Below are 24,592 nucleotides of genomic sequence, written 5' to 3' on the forward strand. Positions count from 1 at the left end.
TAGTTGCTCTTGAAAAGGTGGTGGTGAGTTGCCTTCTTGAACCACTGCAGTCTTGTATCAGCTCTGTCTTCATACCCTTGCAATTATAATCATAATAGAGGAATCTGGGTGTCCTGGTACATGAATCACAAGGAGTTAATATGCAGGCACAGGGAGTATTTAGGAAGGCAAGTTGGATGTGGTGTTTATTACAAGGAGAATGGAATATAAAAGTAGGGCAGTTTTACTGCAGGTGTAAATGGCCTCAATGAGATCACATCTGCAGTACTGCATACAATTTTGGTCTCCTTACTTAAGAAAGGATATAATTGCATCAGAAGCAGTTCAGTGAAGGCTCACTCGATTCCTTCCTGGGATGAAGGGCTTAACTTATGAAGAAAGGCTGAACAGATTGGGCTTATACGCATTGGACTATAGAAGAAAGAGGGGTGATATTATTGAACATAAAAGATCCTGAGGGGACTTGTTAGGTTGAATACTGGGGGGATATTTCTTCTTGCGGAGGAGACTAGAATTCGGGGACACATTTTAATACAAGGTCTCTCTTTTAAGATGAAGATGAGGAAAATTTCTTTCTCTGAGGGTCATTAGGATGTGGAATTGTTTTTCTCAGAAAGCAATGTAGGTTGGGTCACTGAATTTATTGAAGGCTGAGTTCAACAGATTTTTGATATACATGGGAGTTAAGAGTTATGGGGGCTGACAGGAACATGGATATGAGGCTACAATGAGTTCAGCCATAACTTATCAAATGGCAGAGCAGGCTCGAAGGGCCTAATGGCCTCCTCCTGCTCCTATTTAAATTTAATTTAATCTCAGGCTCACTTTTCTCACCCACAAATGAATGGGAAATTCAATCATGTTATCAAATCAATACTGACATAGCAGCCACCATTTAGTCACAGTACCCAGATATTCATAATTTTGCCTAGTCAGGGTCTCCTGCAGTGTTAGATTAATGTCCACTGTAAGCCTTGCAGCATTCAATTTCTCACACTGCATGACTTCACCGAATAGAAATGAAGTCTTAAATAGGATCACAGCCACTTTTAGCACCAGGTCACTGAGGTTGTGAGGAGAAAGCCACATTCTTTGTGAACAAGTCTACCACGCTATTCAGCTGATCGTATGCTATTTTAGTTTAACTTGTTTATTATATTTTCAATCTCAAAATCTATATTCTGTTGCCATTCCCTCCTTGCCACTCTAATCAATGACAGGCCTTCAGATGGTTTTTTTTGCTCTCAGGAAATATTCTCAAGTGGTTTGGGATGAATTTCATCTTGGACTGTAGCACAAAATGGGCAACAGAATAATGGCAACCCATTTAATTTCAACAGAAAAGAAATGAGCTGAGAGCAAAATCAGCCATCAATCAGCTTTCCGGCTTTGTGTTTCACACCCAAAAAGGATAATGATGTTTCAAAGTGTAGCTAATGATGTCCTGGGAAAGCTTGGTCAGAGGATGGGTCAGTTTTTTTTAAAGGGCTGATCTCGTGTCTTTATGTAATCCCTATTGTAAAATACAGGAAACAGGTTATGCCATGTCACATCTCAAACAACTGCATTGGGGCTGAATGTCAACTTCTAACAGACTAGGCACAACAGATAATGATCATTTGTACACAAGTGTATCCTCTGGTAGAATTATTAGAACCCTGCTTTTGAAGACTATTACCTGGACTGTAATTTTTTTTGAGCAGATGCACACATAAGGAGTTCTTCATCCAGAACTGTGCTATGTTACAAACTGAAGATAAGAGGCAACTCCACACTGTATCTTATTAAGTGCATTGTAAAACATTTAACAAATGTTAACAGGATACAGTGTGTGCAGCTTAATGATGCCATGACTTAAACTGGGCAAATAGCCATTATTTAAACTCAAACTTAGCTGGTGTCTACGTACAGCCAATCTTCTATACCAATCTTCTATATATAATCAATGAATCCTCCAACTTCTGAGAGGAATAATCAGCACATTACTCAATTAAGTACAAATTGAGAGGTAAAGCAACTAAAAAAGGAACTACATAGATTATGCATACTGTACAAGGACCTCCAGCAATCAAACAATTTCTACATTTCCAAAAAACCAAACAATTCAAATTCCTTTTCACACTGTGTTAATTATATCTTACAGGTTAAGTCTAGAAAGAGTGCCAGCTATCTTAGCTAGCCTGGGAGATGATGACCAGCAACAGAACTCAAGTACAATCAAATGGATTTCGGCATCAGACTACTTGATAATTTGAGAAGGCTTCCTAATAGCTGGATGGTTTCTAGACTCAACTTAATGCAGAGTGAAAAAGGAACATAAAGAAAGCTGATGGTCTACATTCCACAGCTTTCTGTACAAATGTACGTGCATTACACGACAAACAGTTCTGAACCTCTAGGTGATTCCAGGGTCTCAGCCACCTCATTAGACTACTTTCGCTCTAAGCTTCATACCAAGTTGAATTGCCAATGCTCAGTGAAAAATAGGAAGAACTGCAGCAGGAACAGTTACAATCTTGTGAATTCAACTTCTGTTTCACAATTAAAAGGCCCAGAGAAAGTCCTCATTCAGATTGTTACACTCCAGAACTCTTAACTGCTTATATGAAAAAAATGAACTTAGGGTCGTGACTGGATGTAAGTGAAATTATTTTTAAAAAATCATAACATGCACCAAAGCAAAAATATTACCCGGTATAACAATTATATGCTTTTCACAAAAATACATTTTTCCTTTGAAGCTTCAGTATAAGTAACTACAAGACCTAGTTTATTAGTTATAGCATATACTGTCAGCTAAATTTTGCATTCAGACACTGGAAAAAGTTGAAGAACATCTATCTCCAGCCCAGAAATGTCCATTTTCCACCAGACTCCAAGGGAAGTAAAGCCTTTTTTCTCCTCCAGAGGATAGGCAGAAAGAGATATGAATGGAAATGGCACTCATTTTAGGGCTTACACTGCAAGCAGGGTCCCTGCACGAACTCTGAGGAATGGGAAAGGGTTACCATCCAATGGGCAAGGGTGGCTAAGAAAGAAAGCCCAAAGGAGAGATGAAAAGGTGACCAAACTCAAAATAGCAAGTCCAAATGTTGGCCGCCTGACAGGGAAAAGCGATGAGGTAACTGATCTGATGATGAGAAAAACAAGATAAATCATGGGTCTTCAGGAAACAAAACAGAAGGGCCACCACGGACAAGATTAAGGAAATAAAATGGTGATCGAATAGTACTACGTGAAGAAATGAAGGACAAAGTACTGGCAGTGGACAGAATCAGTGACATAGGAACAGAAGTAGGCCATTTGGCCCTTTTGAGCTTGCTCCACCATTTAATAAGATCATGGCTGATCTGGTTGTGGTCTCAACTCTGCTTTCCTGTCTGCCCCTCCCATAACCTTCGACTCCCCTGCTTAACAAAAACCTGTCTAACTCTGCCTTAAATAAATTCAGAGACCCAGCCCCCACCACTCTCTGGGGAAGAGAATTCCACACACTAATGACCCTTTGGGAGAAAAGTTTTCTCCTCATTACCGTCTTAAAAAGACCTCTTATTTTTAAACTACATCCTCTAGTTTCAGTCTCCCACAAGAGGAAACACCCTTCGGGTATCCACCCTATCAAGTCCCCTCAGGATCTTATGTTTCAATAAGATCACCTCTCATTCTTCTGAACTCTAATGAGTATAGGCCTAACCTGTTCAACCTTTCTCCATTAGACAACCCCCTCATCCCAGGAATGAGTCCAGAGAACCTTCTATGAACTGCTTCTAAAGCAATTATATTTTTTTTTACATAAGGAGACAAAAACTGCACACAATACTCCAGATGTGGTCTCACACCTGTGAGGTCCTGTACAGTTGTAGTAAAACGTCCCTACTTTTATATTCCATTCCTCTTGCAATAATGGTAACATCCATTTGCTTTCCTAATGACTTGCTGTACCTGCATACTAACTTCATGTGATTCATGTACCAAGATAACTAGACCTCTCTGAACCACCAACTTCTGCAATCTTTTTCCATTTAAATAGTATACTGCTTTTCTATTCTTCCTACCAAATTGAGCAAGTTCACATTTACCCACGTTATACTCCCATCAGCTAAATTTTTGCCCACTCACTTAACCTGTCTATATTTCTTTGCACCTCTACTGCCTTTTGACAACTTACTTTCCTACTTATTTGGTCTCATCAGCAAATTTAGTTATCAGACATTCACTGGCAGAAGCAACGAAGTAATGCCAGAAATTGGGACCGAAACGTGGAACATAGCTGTTATGCACCACAGAGGGGACGTGGACCAGAGAAGACACAAGAATTCTGGGAACAGGTGTACAACGCAATTCACACAATACCAACCAGTGACAGGATAGTGGTGGCAGGTGATCTAAATGGGCATGTGGGGAGGGAAAGAGCAGGATATGATGTTATCCTTGGCAGGTGCTGTTTTGTAAACACAAATGAAGAATGAGCCAAGATTCTGGGGTTTGCCATGTCATAGCAACTGATAATGCTAAACACCTGGTATCAAAATACAGAAAGCACCTTACAACCTCCAATAGTGATGGTTAAGAAACACAGCTGGGCTACATCATATTTTGAAAAGAACATGCTAAAGAAGCTAAGAACTACAAAGTCTTCCCAAACAAAATATTAGTCAAAGGAAAGGGACACATTCAAGATTGCAAAAAATAGTGAGGAAGTAAACTCAAGGGTACGAAGATCAGCAGGCCAAAGACCTAATTTATGGACGGTCAGTTTGAGCCAGGGGAGAGGATCAGACTGAAGGTGTAAAGGTTATAGGTGAAGAGTTGGAGAAAGCGAGTAGCTTCAAGCATCTAGGGTCAGCAATGGCAGAAGATGGAAGTATAGAAATGGAAATTAGGCAACAGATGAACTCTGGTTTGAGTAATTGGAAGAAGTGCAGTGGAGTGTTACATGATAGAAAAATTGAAAGGAACAATCTACAACACAGTTGAGACCAGCCTCATTATACAGTGCAGAAACTTGGGCAACATCAAGATGAGAGAACAACTGGACACGAATGGATGCTGAGATGGATGTGTGGAGTAACAAGAATGGACATAATCAGGAACCAACACATCGGGGGGTTAGTGAAGACTGTGACAGCATCGAAGGAAGTAGCGGGGAAGAGATTGAAATAGTTTGGTCATGTGTTGCGGAGAAAGAGAGGAAATTGTGGTGAGGCAAGTGATGGAGTTGGGACTGCCAGGAAGAGGAGGACCTCAGATCAGATGGTAAAATGCGGTACCAAGACACAGCGTGATTTAGAAGAATAGGTGACCGACAGGAGGAGATAGAAAAAGGTGATCAAGGTGATTGTGGTGAGCCCAAGTAAAATGTGAGAAGCCGAAAGGAGATTGATTGACAGAGAAAGACCTTCTTAGGTCAGTTCTCTCTCTCAAAAAAATCCTTCTTCCCATCTGATAACCCTAATAGAAAAGTTTTCAATTCAAACCAAAGCATTTACAGAACCAGGCAGATACGATAACGTGGCATAAAATCTAAAATCACTACGCATAATACCAAAGTGCTATATTATTTTAATGACCGTGTAGGAATTTATTATAAATTATAAATGTATAATTGCATTTTGATTTGGTTCAAAAATATCAAACTGTGAAAAAGTTTGGATATTCAGATTCCTAAGACTAGATCATAGTAGGAAGATATTTGCATCGTGTGAAAAACTTATTTCCATACAAATGCAAAGTAATCATGACTTGTACATTCTTTTGCTCATTTGTAAGTTCAGTGTTTACATGCAAATCCCACATTGACATAAGTAAACAATTTGCTCTCTGTGCTTTTACTTCTTCCGTCTGTAGTTCACACCCCCTCTACAGTTTTTTGCTGACATCACCTGCTTGGATCTAGTGCAATTTGACCAGGCTCTTAATAAAAGCCTTTTCACTGGTGCTTAGGTCCCAAATAAAATCTCTTAGTTTTTGTGAGAAATAGATTTAAAAAAAAATTTGGGGGGGAATAGTGTGTTATTCTGTGAAAGGCTATGTGTGTATGATTCAATTAAGCTGGGCAGAGATTAACAGGAGACAGGCTGTCTGAGGGGTTTAAAACATTAAGCCGATAGGTGTTAGGCTTGAGATACAACAGGTGGCGTCTAACGTTTGTATTTTTAGATAAGTGAAGAATTTGTTTGAATATCAAAGGAGAATCAGGTAGCAAGAAACATGTTTGCATATTGCAGCAGTTCCACAGGTAAATAGAATGGGGATATTTTATTGACCCGAAAGAAAGGGCAAGATGGAAACATGAAAGGTCTTATATTCAGAAGAATCTAAGTTTCAAAGAGGTGTGAAAACAATGGAATCTGAGATGAAAGGGGAAAAGAGATATTTTAGGGTTACTGTGGAGAGCTTAGATTGGCTACAGCTATTTGAGCTATTGGGATGTTGAACTGAAGATGTGAGATGTAGCTCCAGTTGGAACTGTGGCTAGGAGAGAATACAGTTGGAATCATCCATCCAGTCAAGCCAGAAAAGTCTTGGGCTGCAAAAAGCAGTTTTATTCATAAGTTTGGATTTTCACAGCAGAGTGGAAGAGAGTTATAGGGTCATGTGGTATGCTTTTATTGAATCCACAGCAGTTTGTCTTAAAAAAAAGTTAAATATCTATCAAGGGAGTGTTGTCTAGAAAGTGTTTACTTGTGGGTCTGACCAACTAGAGTGCCTTTTTGGGGGAATGCTTTGTAAGACAAAGTTTAGCTGTGCATCTGTAATCTTGTGTGCTTAAGTTTTCTTTTACTCTTGTCAAAAACACAATTTTTAAAATCCAAAAAGCATTACTGGATTTCTTACTGTTGAGATCAGTATGTCTCCTTCTTGTTTTCAGAATACAAGAAAAAGGGCCTGTAAGCCAAGTTTCCCTCTGGGATTTGGATTTGTGCAGCATGTCATGAAGCAATTAATATATGTATTATTGGAAAATATTTTTCTTTTAAAATAGAGGTTCAGTCTGTGGGTGTGTCTTAATTGGATTAAAGCCAGCTAGTCTGGGTGTTTTCATGTGTACTAGTTCTGAGATGTAAGAGAGGTAGAGTGCATTTGCATTTTTTGAATAGAACATTCAAGAAGGCGAGTGAAATCTGGCACCTGGCTAGCAGAGGCCAAGCAATATGTTTTTTTATAAACAAAATTGGTACTATCAAAGGGTTTTATTGTTAGAAGAGGCTGGTGATACAATGAGAATTTACATTCAATGAGCTGTGCTAGGTATGTGCATCTGGAGCAGAGGCAATGTAAAATCAAAGCAGCTGTAAGCCTCCAACTGACTCCACAGGAACCAAAGTGAAAGGAATCTCATTTTGAATTTGTAAGGTGAAAATGCTTTGCCTGGTGTCTGCTTAAAAATCTATGCTGCTGCCTTAATGAATGTTAGTTAGGAATTTGTTAAATGTTCAGGCTTGGACCAGAAGCTGAGCCCTGGCTGATGGACGTGAAGGGACACAGATCAGCAGCATGCTTACGTGGTACGCGGCATGAAAAAAACATTACCTTGTGACCTAGCATGTGGCACAAGAGTTAGCCCATGTGTGGAGATTCAGGGGAACACACATGGTTGTTTGCTCAGTACATCTAGGGAGCTGGGATGGTGCCTGTGAACAGATGCTGCAGTGTAGCCTGGCCAATCCAGTCAGATGCAATCTTGGGAAGAGAGACTGAGTAACAGAGCAGTTGTTGCGGCATTCGGAGCAGAACCCTGTTGCTTGACAACTACTTCAGGGAGAAGTAGCAAGAGGGCATCCAGGTCGAGTTGGAAATGCTGTCAAAGGGAAATCAGTGACCAAATCTTTAAAGAAGAGGAAGGCAGAATTGAAGGACTTTGCGATTCACTGTGATAAGTAAAATCTAGGTAGTCTGCTAAGCCAAGTTGTAAGATGGTTCTTAGTTTTATCTGCCATTTAAGGTACACTTTGCAGTTTAATTATAGTCCATGCCTGTTAATTCATGCTTACCCCATGTTAATTCTGTATGTTAGGGCATAGATGGTATGGCCTATGGATGGTATGATGTTAGGGCATAAATGGTATTGAGTGTTTGCTTGGTTGACTCTTATATAGCAAAAAAATTCTTGTTTTAAACCATGGAATCTTGGGGCTTTGTTCTTTTGGAAAATAAGTGGAATTTCTAATTTCATTGACTTTAAAATAAAAAGTTACTGGTCTCTACTGAGATCATAACAACAGTATCCTAAATGCTCAACTGTAAGAAATTGTGGCTCATTTAAAACTAGGTGTCAGACAGGTGCAGTCTGACACCTTAAGCAGCGTAAGGGTTGAGAAAAGTATTGGAGAATATTGTTGGAATGCATGTTGAAATAGTCCCCCTTGTCTGCACAGCTTGCTGTCAAGCAGTCTGTAGGTGAGGAAGAGGAGTGCACAGCGTCGCCTGAAGTAAAGGTGCAGAATGTACAAACAGAAGTCACTGGCAGATATGTTCTGTGCTATCACTGGATTGGTAAGAGCAAAACTGAGCAAGGGCAATCCTCTCAAGCGGGACAATGCAGGAGAGACAGGATATCTGTAACATGCTCCCTTGTAAATTTATAGGTCAGACCACAATTCAAACTTTAGTACTAAATACTTGGATAACCTTCCCTTTCAGAGAGACTTATACTAACACAAATATACATGTGTATTTACTCTCAGAATTCACTATGGAAGACAATAGAACTAATTTTCAGCAGACACTAAAACAGCAGCAAAATGTGCTCCTCATCACCAACAAGGGTCCTAATTTTCCTGTTCGGATTTTAAGAACCTACTGGCTTAATAAGACACCAGATTGCATGGCCCTACATGCACCACCACATTAAGAAGCCCGCTAAAATGAATATGGCCAGATTTTGGCAGGAATGAGGGACCTTGTGCCATCATTTTCATTGCACTGTCACCCCATTCCTGTCTGGCAGTAGTTGAAAATTGGCTCCTATGTAGCCTGCTTAAATAGCAATAATCCAAGTAGAATTAAAGACTGGCTAAAATGAAATCAAAGTCCTATACAGGCTGAAGATTTCAAAACAATAAGTCCCCAAGCTAATGGATGGAATTTATATTCCAATGATTTATTCTAGAATGCTGGGACAAATGTTGAGATTTAGGAGGCACTGACAACCATGATGAGGAAGCTGATGGATGCTGGAGATGTGCAGTGAAATTGCACTCCGGCCTTACCGACTTCACTATCTTTGAAGACAATACTGCATACTGAAGTACAATTTCACAATCAAGCAGCCCTCCTGTATCTCATCTAAATGACTATTCTTTTCCCTGCATCATCATGGAGGCCACAGGATTGAGCCAGCTGAACTATCAAGACACAGGAGGGATTTTTTCTCCCCCTCTTTCATTTCTCTAGCCCAGGGACACAGAGGCCAATTGTAGAGCACCATTTCAAATCATGCATCTTTATCGAATCTAGGGACTAAGCACTCAAAATTACTGCTCTGTATGGCTTAGTGCCTGAGTCATTGAGTCATCATGCAGCTTCTGTGCTAATTAGCAGTCCTACCGATGCAAGATTAATAAAGATTAGTGTAGTGAATCAGAGTTTCCTTTCTAAGAAATACCATGGCTAATAAAACTTCAGCACTCTAATCACTTGGGAAAAGAAATGGAACTCGAGAAGACTTCAGATGAGGTCTAAAAATAGCCTTATTCAAAGGCAAACAATACGGTGAAATCCTGCAGCTCATGAACTTGACAAGCTGAAAGGAAAGGCATATAAAATTCACAAAAATTAAAGGCTGAAGCTGTCTGGCAAATGAAGGTGTGCAAATATAAATCTAAATGCAAAGTACGTGTTCAATGAAGTCTGACATGTTCAATTCTCAATGGGCCCACAGGCTATGGAAACTGAGTCAACAATAATATCAAAGATATTAACAGACATTGATCATTTTTAAAATTAGGTTTCAAACAGATGGGGTTGAGAATACATAGTAAAATAGATTAAACATCATCAGTGGAAGGAATGGGTTTGATGGGTCAAATGGCCTTTGCTTATTCCTACTATCTTATGTTATTTTCCCTATGCAAGATGACAGGATCAAAAGGGGCATAGATTCACACAGACAAGATTCATGTCCCAAATACACTGCAGAACCAGTTTTAATCAAAGTATTCCTGCAATCTTCTCTCACTGCTCAAAGTTACACCACTTCAGCTGGATGTCATTGATTCTACAGTAAAAAAGAGGCACCATTTGGCCCATTGTGCTTGTGCTGGCTCTTCGAAAAAGCTATTCACTTAGTCCCAATCCCTCTGCTCTTTCGCCATAGTCTCAAGTCTCAACTGGTGGACATTCAGAGCCTGAAATTTACAGGATGACAGACAGGAAAATGGCAAGGGCAGGGGCTTGAAGTTCTGCCAAATTTAACGGCAAGACCTCATTATAATTTTATTCTGGCCAGCTACAAGCAGGAAAACCAGTGGGAGGAGGCCATAGCTGAGGACCATTTGAGACAGTCCCCAGCAATTGCAATGCGGGTCAAGTTGCAGATTGGCGTTTTGATGGAATTCTGCAGCAGATTGGGCTGGTGGGGGGGCTCAATGTTAAAGGAAAGCTTGTACTGCTCAGCAACATAAAAATCACACCCCCTGTCACATCATAGGCCAAGTGTTCAGACCACATGTGACCGAAAAAAAATGAGCACTGACTTGTGGAGCTAGAGGCAGCCATTTACATTTGACAGCCGTGCCCATGTGCACCCAGTGGTATAGGGAAAGCCACCTGAGGCACTGGTACCATTCCATTTGAATTACAGTATTTCCTTCAAAGTTAGGGCTAATGTGAATAGCAGAACTGTAATGATTCCTCAATTCAAGGTCTTACAATTTTGGCAGATTACGATAAGAACATAAGAAAGAGGAGCAGGAGTAGGCCATTCAGCCCTTTGAACCTGTTCAGCCATTTAATAAGATCATGGCTGAACTTCTACATCAACTCCACTTTCCTGCTAAATAAAATACAAGAGAGTGTTAATTGTAAAAGGATGGAAAGTTGTGATAGCATTCTGACTCCTTGAGGCAGACATAGGCTGCAAACAGTGTTCGAATGCCACTGTATTATTAACAGCTGTGAAGTGATCTTTCTGACAATGCAACACTTATTTCCTTCCACTTGTCACTGCATCTCTTATAAAGTGGAAAATATTCCAGATGCCAAACTGCTGAAAGCAGAGGTTCTTCATTTAACTGTCGTCTCAAGAACTGAGTTTTCCACAAAAGCTCATAAGCTTGACATTGTAGGGGAGCGGGCCTCACAGAGAATTAAGAGCTTCGAGTCAAAAGACATCAATTTATACTTCATAAGTGGACTCAGATTTACTCCAGTTACCCAGAGATTCCAAGAGGACTAATTAAGATTGTAAGATTTGATTGGGTGTTAGAAAAAACTGGGCCTATACTTTCTTGCTCAGCTTAGGCAAGAATCAAGCACTGCATTGTGTCTTCATAGTGCAGAAAAATACAGAGATTAATTTTAGAACTTTTAGATAAATTTTAGAACTTAGTGTCTCTGATATTAAAATCAAAGCTTATGCTAACTCCATTAGTCAAAAATAGAACAATTTGCAACAGATAAATTCTTTTATTGGGAAATCAAGAGCTTTTCTGGCTAATGAAATTTCCTATTTGACTTGCCAAAGCTGTAAAAAGTAGCAAATATCTATTATTTCTGAGACAAAGAATTAAGTCCCGTGAAACACTTGTTTTTACCTACTTAGATGCTGAACTAAGTTCCTTCTATTTTGCCGCAATCCTCCTACACTGATCATTGCCAGACTTCCAGTGAGGTTTTGTAACAAATTCATCGTTATTTTGAACTATGGGCTAGTATCATTGGCTACTAGGATGAGGCTTCAAACAAGGGCAACAAAGTCAGCAAATTAGAAAGATGAAAAGTTTGCTCAGACAACATGGGCGGGATTCAAACTCTAGTCCCAAAAATTGCAAACTGAACAGCTCCTCCTTTCCTTAAATTTGATAATAGCAGATCTGATATCATAAAATTTTCTTCTTGTTACTGGTTAGATAAGCAGGAATGCATTTTCAGTTATCAAAAAAATTATGACTATTTTCATTGTAGATCATGTAAGCTGCACCTTAAAAGTGTACAGATTTGTAACAGGTACAACTTTGTTAATTTAGTTTAATTGTTTTGACTCAAAAGAGTTACACAAGAATCCAAATGAATACAGACATTTATATAATTAAATGCCACTGCAACATACAGATGAACGTGAATTGCAAGAGTTTAAAATCCTAGTGCAATTAATCCTCTGGCTTTACTAATGCAATGAGCTGCTTATCTCAGCTGGGAAGTTGATCACTGTACAAAGACAGTGTTCAGCCTACAGCAAAAAGTAAAATATTCTTAAAAATCACTTCACAGTTCTTAATACTGTAGTGATATTTCAACACTTGGAACGCTTGTTGGATTGGAGTATCAAGCACAGTTGCATTAGAGCAATTTCAGTGTCCTCTTACAAGTAGAATGAACCAGTATGGTTCAAATATGGGTTGCACTTCAGCTCAGGAGCCACCTGTTCCATCCCAATGGACAGAGAATAGCAGTGACATCAACCATGAGGTGTGTTCAATCACCCTGTTCAAACTAGGAATCTACAAATGTTGTGTGTAGCAGGTAGGTGTGTGTGTGTGTGTGTGCGCGTGCGTGCACGCAGGAAGGTAGTTGTAGGAAAAGTGTCTTAAAGAGGAATTTGCTTGCAGGGGTACAATACTACATAACAGGGTTCATGACAAGGGTTGGGACATGTGGTGTCAGGGACAAATAGCTAAATGGATAACACATTGGCTAAAAATATGAAAGCAGAGAGAAGGGTAAAAGGTAGTAATTCAGACTGGAGGAAACGCTTTAAAATTATGAATTGGTTAGACAGGATAGGCGTGGATTGTTTTCATTTGTGGAAGAATCCAAACTGGAGGCCATAAACATAAGATAGCGAAGAATAAATCCAATAGAGAACTTAGGAGAAATTACTTAAGAGTGGTTAGAATGTGGTACCCACTAACATGTTAAGTAGTGGAGGCAAATAGCTTGGATACTTAAAAAGGAAACTATAGGAGTATTTAAGAGATAGGGGAATAGAAAGATACGCTGAAAAGCTAAGATGGAATGGGAGGAGGTTTATGTAGAGTATAAATACCAGCACAGGCTGGTTGGGCTGAATGGCTCGTTTCTGAGCTGCATATATAGGATTCTCCTGATAATCCCATTTATGTGTGTTAAAAAATATGAACTATTCAGTAAATTGAATGAAGCAAATTAACATAGCAAGTCAGAATTTATTGCTAAAAAAAATGAATGATCAGATGATGAATAAAGAGTGAATTGTAGCACCTTACATTGTCTGGGTTTCCCAAATGGCGTGATAGTCAATTAATTAATTATTTTAAAAAATAAAGTGACTGATGTAATGTGAGGTACAGGGATCCATCCTAGTTTTTCACAAATGAATAAATGACCAGTCAGCTTGTCTTTTTGGTGTTAGTTCAGGGATAAATGTTGGCAAAAAAGACTGGTCGAGCTGCCCTGTTCTTCTTCAAAGGGTGTCAAGGGATTTTTTACATTTACTTGAACCTTGGTTTTAACATCTTGTCTGAAAAGCATCAATCCTCTGACAATGCAGCACTCCCTCTCGCTGTCAGTCTCAATTACCAATTTAAATGCTGGGAGTGAGACTTGAATCTATAATCTTCAGACTCAGTGGCACGAGAACTTCCCATTGATGGCTCACTCTGTATTATACGGCAAGATGTCACCATTCACAGAATATAGTACAGTTTTGAAATTCAACCTAGCTAACCATTCACAAGTTTTCCTCCATCTCACCCAGCAGGTACCACATTTAAGCAAGATTTATAAGGCTGAATGGCGGACAGACTTAAGAGATCGATGGCTCCTCTTTCCCGTCCAAGAATAAAGGTTAAAATTTAATAGCTACTCACTATGTGAGTTGATCCCTGTGTCAGCTGTGGCTAACTTGCTAGCACTCTTGCCTCTGAGTGAGATGGTTGTGGGTTTAAGACCCCACTCCAGGACTTGATCACAAAAATCAATGCTGACACTCCACTGCAATACCGAGGGAATGTTGCACTGTCCAAGTGCCCTCTTTCAGATGTTAAACTGAGGCCTGTCTGCCCTATCAGGTAGATGTTAAAGGGCCCAGTGCACTTTTTTGAAGAGAAATTGGGGAGTTATCTCCAGTGTCCTGGCCAATCCTTATCTCTCAATCAACATCAGAAATAAAAATATTACCTGGTCATTATTTGAGAGAGTTTGCTGCGCAAAAATTGGCTGTTGCATTTCCTACATTATAACAGCAACTACACTTCAAGAATGCTTTAAATAACTGTAAAGCACTTTGGGATGTCTGGTAGTCATGAAAGGTACTATACAAATGCAAGTCTTTCTTTCCATATGGACATTTGACACAATGATATTTTAAAAAACATCTTAAACATCACATAATATAATTCATCTGAATAGTGAATTCATCTGCATAGTGAAACCCTCAGAATAAGGAGGGATTATATAAACTTGGCTGAAATATTAAAGGTCAAGGGGTGATTTGGTTCAAGTTTATGTAATTTTGAAATGAATTGATGGGGTACATAAAGATAAATAATTCATCTGTTCAGGAGCTTTCCATGAATAATACATTTTAATTAGAAGTTAGCATAATCTATTGGAAGAGCAAAGTAATTTTAGATTGTGAGCTCGATCTTGCATTCTGGCACTTGGGAGTAGCCCATTTTCAGTACAAGTTATTTGGACACACTGGGGTATAAATTGGTATGCATCTTGCTGCAATTCCCCAGCTCGTTCTTCCAGCTATAGCTGCCTAACCAATCGTCCTTAAAAGGGCTGCTGGAGGCCACTCAAATGATAGGGAGTGTGTTTTTTAAAACTTCTAGAGCAGCACCATTTCTCCCAGACCCACAGAACTACTGTGGGCCGTTGCCAGCACTTTCCTCTATACCTCCTCCCAGAATATTTTGGCAAACATAGGGCTAAATTGGAAGTAGGGCATGGGTCAAATGGTCTCTGACAGGTGCTGGCAGCTTCTCTCGTTTACTGAAATGAGGCCTGAGGCCCAATTTCAGGTAAGCGGTGGGTCCATTCTTCTGGTGCACACTTGAATTTTGAACAATTTTTTCTGCGGGTTACACTATGCAGTCCTTCAACATTTTCTCCTCTCTCAGAAACTAGTTTCAATGACAGTTATTTCTGGGGCAATCACATCTTAGCAGCAGCATTACTTGCATGTCGAGCATTAACAATACTGGCAACAACAATTCAGAAAATCTATCTTCAGGTAACTTTCTCGCCCACGAATCACTTCACGGTTGGCTTCATTGTGTCTTTGAATGTTGTCCCCTTCACCACTGTTAGCCTTTGCTTACAAACCAAACACATGGGCTTTCCATTCATACCCACACAATTAATTTGATAATTTACTCAGATAGGAACAGGAGCAAATCAGTTAGCCCCTTGAACCTTTTCCACCATTAACTGAGATCACAATTGATTCTGAGCTTAATTTCATCTGCCTGCTTTGGTTCCATATCCTTTTCTATCAAAAATCTCTCAATCCCCTTTTTAATATTATTAATTTATCTAGTATCCACTGCTTTTTGTGGGAGAAAGTTCCACATTTCTACCATTGTGCGAGAAAAATAGTTTCCTAACTTCTCTCCTAAATGGCCTGGCTCAGATTTTTAGGTTATGCCCACTTATCCAAGACACCTCCACCAGCAGAAAAAGCTTCCTTCTATCTACCCCATCAAATCATTTCAAAATTCCATAAACTTAACCAAATCACCCCTTAGCCTTTAATATTCCAGGGAATACAAGAGTTTATATAATCTGTCCTCATAATCTAAACTTGGAGCTATGGTACCATTCTAGAGAATCTGCACTGCTGTCTTTCCAAGGCCAACATATTCTGAGCTATAGCGCCCAGAACTGTACACAATACTCCAGATATGATCTAACCAGGGGTTTGTATTTTTTAAACAGTTGTAGCAAGACTTCCTCCTTTTATATCCTGGCCTCTCTAGTTATAAAGGCTAGGATTCGACTAGCTTTTTGGATTTTTTTTGCACCTGATTATTACATTAATCTGTATATAGGGACACACAGATCTTTTTGGAACTTGACTGATTGTAGCTTTTAACAATTTAAATAACACTCAAATTTGTCCTTTTTTGGTTCAAAATGGGTGAGCTCACATACACCTGATTTGAGATGGTGGTGTTGTGGTAATGTCACTGGCCTAATAATCCAGAGGCCAAAACTAATGCTCCAGGCACATGGGTTCAAATCCCATCATGTCAACTGGTGGAATTTAAATTAAATTAATAAGATCTGGAATTTTTGCAAATGCGAGGAGAGTAAAAACTTATTCACACAGCGAGTAGTTAGGGCTTGGGATGCACTGCCTGGAATTGTGGTAGAGGCAGGTTCAATTGAGGCATTCAAGAGAGCATTGGGTGATTATTTAAATAGAAACAATGTGCATGGTTACAGGGAAAAGGCAGGAAATTGTAACCAAGTTAAAGTGCTCAGAGAGCCAGTGAAGACACGATGGGCTGAATGGCCTCCTTCTACACCGTGACAATTCTGTGATTCTGTGAGATCCAACTGTCACAGCTTCATCCACTCATTTAACTACTAATGTCTCTTTGTTCCTCTTATGCCCCTCTCCACCCTACTTAGTATATCACCAACCTTTGTGCCATTAGCAAACTTGGATAGCACAACGGTAAGCCATATATCCAAGTAATTGGATAAATAACGATGCATGTGTTGTAGATTAGAAACTGCATAGTTTAGTGGGGAGTATACAAAAGCGATAGAAAGCTATGAATACAGCTTTAAAAACAGCTGTATCAAAGACACTGAAGCATGTACTAACTGCTTTTTTCTAGTGAACCAGTAGCCTGGGTTCGGCTCGGGAACAATTATTACTTTATTTTCAAATTAGGTCATTAAATTAAGATTTACACCCATAAGTAGATGGTGCAAATGAAAGCATCATCACTGGATTAAAGTATGAGCACATCTGCCTCTCCAAGAATGGATTGGTATCATTAAACTCACAACCATAGAACATTCCCTTCCTCCAATGCAATCTTTCAGCTGCCAAACCCAACAACATAGGTCATTAAGCCATAATAATTATGTGGCTACAACAAAATCATAGATAAATCAACACTAATCTTTCAAACTAAGGAGTATAACTCCAACATTCTGTATATTAGTTGAACTTTCTGCTTCCATCTGTCTTTCTTGGATTCTGTGCCCAAGACTGGGCTTATTAGACTTATTGTTGGGCTTATTAACCTTATCCCAGCCTGCCATGTATAGTCATGTTTTACAAACTCAGCTTTTCTTTTTCTTAGTCCTTTTAAGTCAAACAAAAAGACAAGTGGCTGGGACTGTAGTGCTTCACTACTCTGATACCCTCTAAAATATCCTGCTTTCAGTGTTCCACCATGGATAGCCTTAGCTTCAACTGCCTAGTCCCTGAGCTCTGAAATTTCCTCCATAAACCTCTCTGCCTCTCTCCTTCCTCCCTTAAGATGCTTCTTAAAACCTACTTCCGACCACTTATGGTCATCCATCCTAATGTCTCCTTATATGCCTCAGTGTCAGAGAATTTGTTTCATAATGCTCTTGCAAAGAGCCTTGGGGCATTTGACTATGTCAAAGGCACTCAATACATGCAAGTTGTTACTTTGCACTGTGGGATCCAGATTTTGATCGCTTATCCCATAAATTTACACCTGGGCCTAACCTAAAACAAATGCTAATTTGATTTTCTAAGCAGGTTAGACACTTGCTGTTTGTGGAAGATTAAAGGCACCATGTCTATACATCACATTACATTTTGCAAAGTGATAACACAGTCCATCTTGGCATTGTTACATGCATTTAAAAACAAAGAGAATACACAGAGTAGTGAGATTTTCTTCAAAACAAAAATAATCCCTACCACCAGCTGCTCAAATCTCATCTTTCAGTTTTTTTCTCTTGCCATTGATTGAAGCTTAAACTGAAAACTCTGCAAGGTCCAGAGCAAGGAGGCAACAGTTGAAATGAGATGTTGGACCTAGGGTTGTTTGTGACCCAAACGTGCACTGAAGGGAGCGGGACTGTGGATGTATTGAATGCTGTTCCTCTCTCGCTGTGAGCGGCAGTAGCTGCAGCCTGCGGTATAAAATCAGGGTTGGGCGAGGAATGCTTTTCCCTGCATGCGGCCATTACTGACCCAGTGCTAAAATGCCACTGCAACTGTCAGGATTCAATCCTGCAGACCTCCAACCAGTACCCCACTAACCCTGGCCCTCCAGCTCTGTACCCCTGCCACCACCTGAAACAATGAATGCTATTCCCAGTCGCCCTATCTCTACTGAGTTCCATAACCCAATGTGAAATGAGATATTAGGGCCATCATGTGTGCAGGCTACTCACACAGGGCAGCTTGCAGACAATTCCCGCATGCTATAAAGACTCTGCATGGCACACTTCACAACGAGCCAGATAAAACTGTTCTGCGGAATGTACTTTTAACATCCCTAACCTAATGATGTTATTCTGGTCAAATTTTTATTAGCTTCTTTTCAATTTTCATCTGAAATGTCCCAAGTTTAATTCCATAGAAGATACAAGCCCAACAAAACCAGTTAGCTCTCTTTGAAACTGATACAATTGTCCAACAAACGTTTGTTTTTGATGTTTAAACTGACAAGGTGTTATCCAGAAATGATGGCTAATCTACAAAACACCAAGGCTAGAAAGTATGGGTCGTACACATACAGTATAATACTTTACAGAAAGTTACACATATTCAAACTAAAAACAGAATAAAAGGCTTTTTCATAAATCACTGCACTTTGTTCAAATTCCACAGTCATGATGTAGGTTGATGGATTCTTTTAGCTTAAAAAACAATCAACTATCACTTATTTGCCTTTCTATTGATGTTTGAAAGAAGTGTTCAAACAGCAAGTACCAATTATCAAGGGGACCATGTTGGAGCATTTGGCAAGTTGAACTGCACAAGTGAAGCTGAACTAAAAAGGTAAAGTCATTAACTTGGGTGCTACAGCAATCATGTAACTTCAGTCAAGCATATTACGTTAGATCCTTCATACCACAAGACTCATTAAGTCCCCACAATCAACTCAACAAATGCAGTCAAACGAACACAAGGATGGAGTTAAACGAGAGAATGTTTAAAAATTCATAAGAACAGGAACAGTCCATTCAGTCCCTCAGGCCTGTTCTGCCATCAATTCAGTCATGGCTGATCTGCATCATAACTCCATCACCCGTGTGATTTTATTTTTAAACAGAGAAATCCTAAGGCGCACTGCTTGCACAATGTGCTAGCACCAGGTCAGAATATGATCCTGACAATGTGTTGTCAAGAAACCCCAAGGAGAAAAATTAGTTCAGAGGGTCTCTTAAATCAGACAATTAGTCAAAAGTCACAAGATTTGGCAGACAAAAAACAACACTGATACAGCCACCCAAATAGCAAAATCTGACTTGCTTAATCAGAATTTTGAAGTACATTGTGCAATAGTAACATCTGTATATTAATGAAAACGCCATTTCTGGCTGGCTGCTAAATAGCAAAAGTCTGAGGCAGAAGATCCCTGATTCTTCAAACACACCTATCCTCAGTGTTCCCTTGGCACATTTCTCATAACATGATATGCTGCATGAAAAATCAGCAAACAGCAAAAAACAGCACCCTAGTTCACCTTCTGCCATCCTGCAGTCATATGATACAATGATAATGAAGTTGTTGCCTAATCATTGCAACCAGCCTCAACAATTAGTTTCCAACAGAATCAGACATGAGGCAAACCACCCCCCCACCCCAATAGTGTAGTGCTTTGGATACTGTAGGCCCAAAATCACCTGTTCCTCCCAAATATACTACACTTAGCATTTCAAATTACTGCGACACTATGCAACCCTGAATCTTATTTATTGGCAAGAACCTTCTAATTGCGTTCTCCAACAATTTAAGGTTTCTTGCCCCTCCATTCTGCCAATAATCCATTACAGATTCTTAACACCCTTTCAGCCAGATTTTCCTCCTGCTTTTCCTTTAGCGTGTTCAATTCTCTATAGGGCACAGAAGCTTCCATGGATTCAACGGTTATACTGTATTAATTTTATAAGATTTGAGGTTTTAACAACTTCTATCGAATTGCGGTTCAACAAATGCATCTACTTACCTACAAAACTCTGTTTTTTACTCTCCCAAAGTGGGGCTGCTCGAACGCCATTTGCCACCAAAGCAAAGAAGGCCTTTTTCACCTAAAAAATCAAAGAGACTGTTAAAATTTGTACAGAGGCATATCAAGCACCAACGTGGCTTAGTTGTCACAAGTTCTATTCTATGTGGTTGCCAGAATTAACGTAGGCAGCTTGTGTTGTACCTAAAGATCACAACAGAAAAAAATAAAATGACACTGAAAGGAAATTTCATTTTCAAGCACAAATTAAACTATGGTGCAAAAGCAACACTGGAAAGAGACAACATCCCGTGGGATATCACAACAAATACCAGCAGGTGATCTTACAGAACAGAGGTGTGTCATTTCCCTCAGAATACTGGCTTTAGTCAAGGGACCATGGTGAGCACAGACAAGACTGTGGTTACACTGAGGAAGAATAATGTTTGACTATCATACAACTCAAGAGATCCAGCATAAAAAAGAAAATTCAAGAAGGGCCAGCAATAATCACAGGCTAAGAAATTTTAAACACAACTAAATTCCACATCAACCGGCTTCGTGGGACAGTCACCTCAGCATTAGAGGGGCACAAGTTCAAGTACCACTCCAGTGAATTGAGCACACAATCTAGGCTGATACTCTGGAGCAGTACAAGGGCGGTGCTCCAGGGCTGGAAATGCCATCTTTCAGATGAGATGTTAAACCAGGGCCTCGTCTTCCCTCTCCAGAGTGCATAAAAGAGCCTATGGCATTATTTGAAGAGCAGTAGGGAAATCTGGCGTCCAGGGAAATTTTTACCCCTCAACCAAAGTCACTTATAAACAGATTATCGATTTATTTAACTCACTGCTGTCTCTGGGATCTTGTTTAGGGCAAATAAGTTGCCATGTTTTATGATATTATAAGAGCAACTACACCTAAAATCTGGCTACAATGCACTTTGGAACGTCTTGTGATTAATATAGGTACATTTGAAATGCAAGTTTGTATTTCTTCAACTAAACATTGCTCTGTTTTATCCCAAGTTTGTATTAAATTTAGACCATAAGACATAGGAGCAGAAATTAGGCCATTCGGCCCGTTGAGTCTGCTTCGCCATTCATTCATGGCTGATAAGTTTCTCAACCCCATTCTCCTGCCCTCTCCCTGTAATCTTTGATTCCCATACCAATTAAGAACCTATCTATCTCGGTCTTAAATACACTCAATGACCTGGCCTCCACAGCCTTTTGTGGCAATGAATTCCATAGATTCACCACTCTCTGGCTAAAGAAGTTTCTCCTCATCTCTGTTCTAAAAGGTCTTCCCTTTACTCTGAGGCTGTGCCCTCAGGTCCTAGTCTCTCCTACTAATGGAAACATCTTCCCCACGTCCACTCTATCCAGGCCTTTCAATATTCTGTAAGTTTCAATCAGATCCCCCCTCATCCTTCTAAACTCCATCGAGTATTGACGCAGAGTCCTCAAATGTTCCTCATATGTTAAGCCTTTCATTCCTGGGATCATTCTCGTGACCCTCCTCTGGACCCTCTCCAGGGCCAGCACATCCTTCCTGAGATACGGGGCTCAAAATTGCTCACAATATTCTAAACGTGGTCTGACCAGAGCCTTAGAAAGCCTCAGCAGCACGTCCCTGCTTTTATATTTAAGTCCTCTTGAAATAAATGCCAACATTGCATTTGCCTTCCTAACTACCGACTCAACCTGCAAGTTAACCTTAAGAGAATCCTGGACTAGGACTCTCAAGTCCCTTTGCACTCCAGATTTCTGAATTCTCTCCCCATTTAGAAAATAGCCTTTGCCTCTATTCTTCCTACCAAAGTGCATGACCTCACACTTGCCCAAGTTGTATTCCATCTGCCACTTCTTCACCCATTCTCCTAACCTGTCCAAATCCTTCTGCAGCCTCCCCGTCTCCTCAATAATACCTGTCACTCCACCTATCTTTGTGCCATCTGCAAACTTAGCCAGGATGCCCTCAGTTCCTTCATCTAGATCATTAATGTATAAAGTGAAAAGTTGTGCTCCCAACACTGACCCCTGTGGAACTCCAATAGTCACCGGCCGCCATCCTGAGAAGGACCCCCTTATCCCCACACTCTGTCTCCTGCCAGACAGCCAATCTTCTATCCATGCTAGATTTAGTATCTGCTAATGATATATTCCCATTTTGAGATGTTATAGCTATCAGGCAACTTAGAGTGGGAAAGCATGGTTACACTGTTTATTGATTTTCTTAAGTTTCCTTGTAAAATATTGTTAATCTTTTAGGATTGTCTTATAGTGTCAAGTATAGTAATGTGTGGCACTCACATAACTGGTCAGAATGTCTTGCACTTAAGGATATGCCCAAGGTGCAGAATATCTAATTACTGGATAGCATAACCTTGGTCATTCCCCTGTGATCCAAAGTTAATATTGTGCATTGTATTTAGTACATTGCCTCATGTGCGCAACTCCAACCTGCCAAGAGTGGGCTGAAGGCATGGCCACAAGGCCCCATACATTTTCTTTACAAACAGAACTTGAATGTAGAGTATCAAAATGTAGAGTATCTCACTCCTCAAAAAGTGAGGGGAAATTGTGTCACTTTCTGTCCCTTTTGTGTGGACTAACTTACATTGTATTTACAGCACAGAAACAGACCATTCTGACCAACTGGTCTATTCTGGTGCTTATGTCCCATGCGAGCATCCACTTGTTCCTCACCTAACTCGAACCCAGTGCTTCCCAAACTTTGCCCTGCTATGGCCTCATTTTAATAATCACACATGGTGCGACCCCAGAGAGAAAATTGAGGGTTTGGGGGGGGGGGGGGGGGGGGGGGGCAAGGTTAGACAGTTGACCTGGTAGGAAAGCATTGTTGGGAGAGGGGAGGGGGGAAAGAAGAGAGAGAGCGCGAGAGTGAGGTCAAATGGCAGGGCTAAAGGCAAAAATAAAATTAGTTAACGTTTCGAGTCCTTATGACTCTTCTTCAGAACTAAAGAGAAGTAAAAATATGGTGAACTTTATACTAAGGGGGGTGGGACAGGTGAAACTGGATAGAAGGCCAGTGATTGGGCGAGGCAAAGGAGAGATTGCAAAAGATGTCATAAACAAAAGGTCAAAGGGGTGTTGATGGTGGTGATACTGGCTAAAGGAGGTTCTAATGGTGACATTAAGAGTAGAAAACAGGATGAGCAAGTGACAGATGGCCCAAGTGGGGATGGGGTTGGGGGAGGGGACAGTGTGGGGAAAAAAGATCTCAATAGGCTAAAAGGTGGGGATAAGACAATGAAAAAAATGGAAATAAATTTAAAAAATAATAAAAATAGGTGGGGAAAATATGTATATAAAAATTAAAAAAATAAATATTGAAAAAAAAAGGATCAAAAAGGGGTGGGGATGGAGGACAGAGTTCATGATCTGAAGTTGTTGAACTTAATGTTAAGTCCGGAAGGCTGTAATGTGCTTAATCGGAAGATCCAGTTTGCGTTGAGCTTCACTGGAACATTGCAGCAGACCAAGGATGGACATGTGGGCATGAGAGCAGGGCGGTGTGTTGAAATGGCAAGCAACCAGAAGGTCTGGGTCATGTTTGGTCTCTCCAATGTAGAGGCAAGACTGCACTGTGAGCAGCGAATGCAGCAGACATTTAATCTCCTAATGTCACCATTAGTATTTCCTTTAGCCAGTATCACCACCATCAACACCCCTTCGATCTTTTGTTTATAACATCTTTTGCAATCTCTCCTTTGCCCCCGCCTATCACTGGCCTTCTATCCAGCTTCACCTGTCTCACCCCCCCCACCTTAAACAGTATATATTTCACCATATTTTTAATTCTCTTAATTCTGAAGTCATATGGACTCGAAACGTTAACTCTGTCTTTCTCTCCACAGATGCTGTCAAACCTGAATTTTTCCAGCATTTTTTGTTTTTGTTTCAGATTTCTAGCATCCGCAGTATTTCGCCTTTAGCAAAAAAAAAACTTGTTGCAGGCTCAGCTGCTGGCAGCAATTGGGCCTCAGAGTTCCTTCCATTTGGCCACGTGCACAGGCAAAAAAAAAATCACATACAGTTAAGGGGCAATCCCAGGGCTGTTAAATCCGAGACTCTGTCCCACAGCTGCCATTGCTGCCTCGGAGCTTGCAACTCCAATTGCTCGTCCTGTAACCCCAGGGAGTCACGACCTACAGTTTAGGAGTCCCTGATCTAAATCTTTCTCCTTCATTTACTTATCCAGCTTCCCATTAAATCAATCTACACTATTCACATCAACTACTCTTT

The 24,592-nt window shown here is 40.2% G+C and overlaps 1 protein-coding gene across 5 annotated transcripts in view; it reads right to left on the bottom strand.

Moving 5' to 3' along the window:
* Window positions 1-24,592, bottom strand: part of LOC121275859 (5'-AMP-activated protein kinase subunit gamma-2-like) — a 408,268-nt gene that overhangs the window by 54,809 nt on the left and 328,867 nt on the right. For all 5 annotated transcript variants that reach the window (XM_041183599.1, XM_041183598.1, XM_041183600.1 and 2 more), the window contains one exon: window positions 20,322-20,403. In XM_041183599.1, coding sequence (XP_041039533.1) covers window positions 20,322-20,403 — 82 coding nt within the window. The remainder of the gene's footprint in view (window positions 1-20,321; window positions 20,404-24,592) is intronic.

This window comes from Carcharodon carcharias, chromosome 3 (genome assembly GCF_017639515.1).
Source record: "Carcharodon carcharias isolate sCarCar2 chromosome 3, sCarCar2.pri, whole genome shotgun sequence".
Lineage (NCBI taxonomy): Eukaryota > Metazoa > Chordata > Chondrichthyes > Lamniformes > Lamnidae > Carcharodon > Carcharodon carcharias.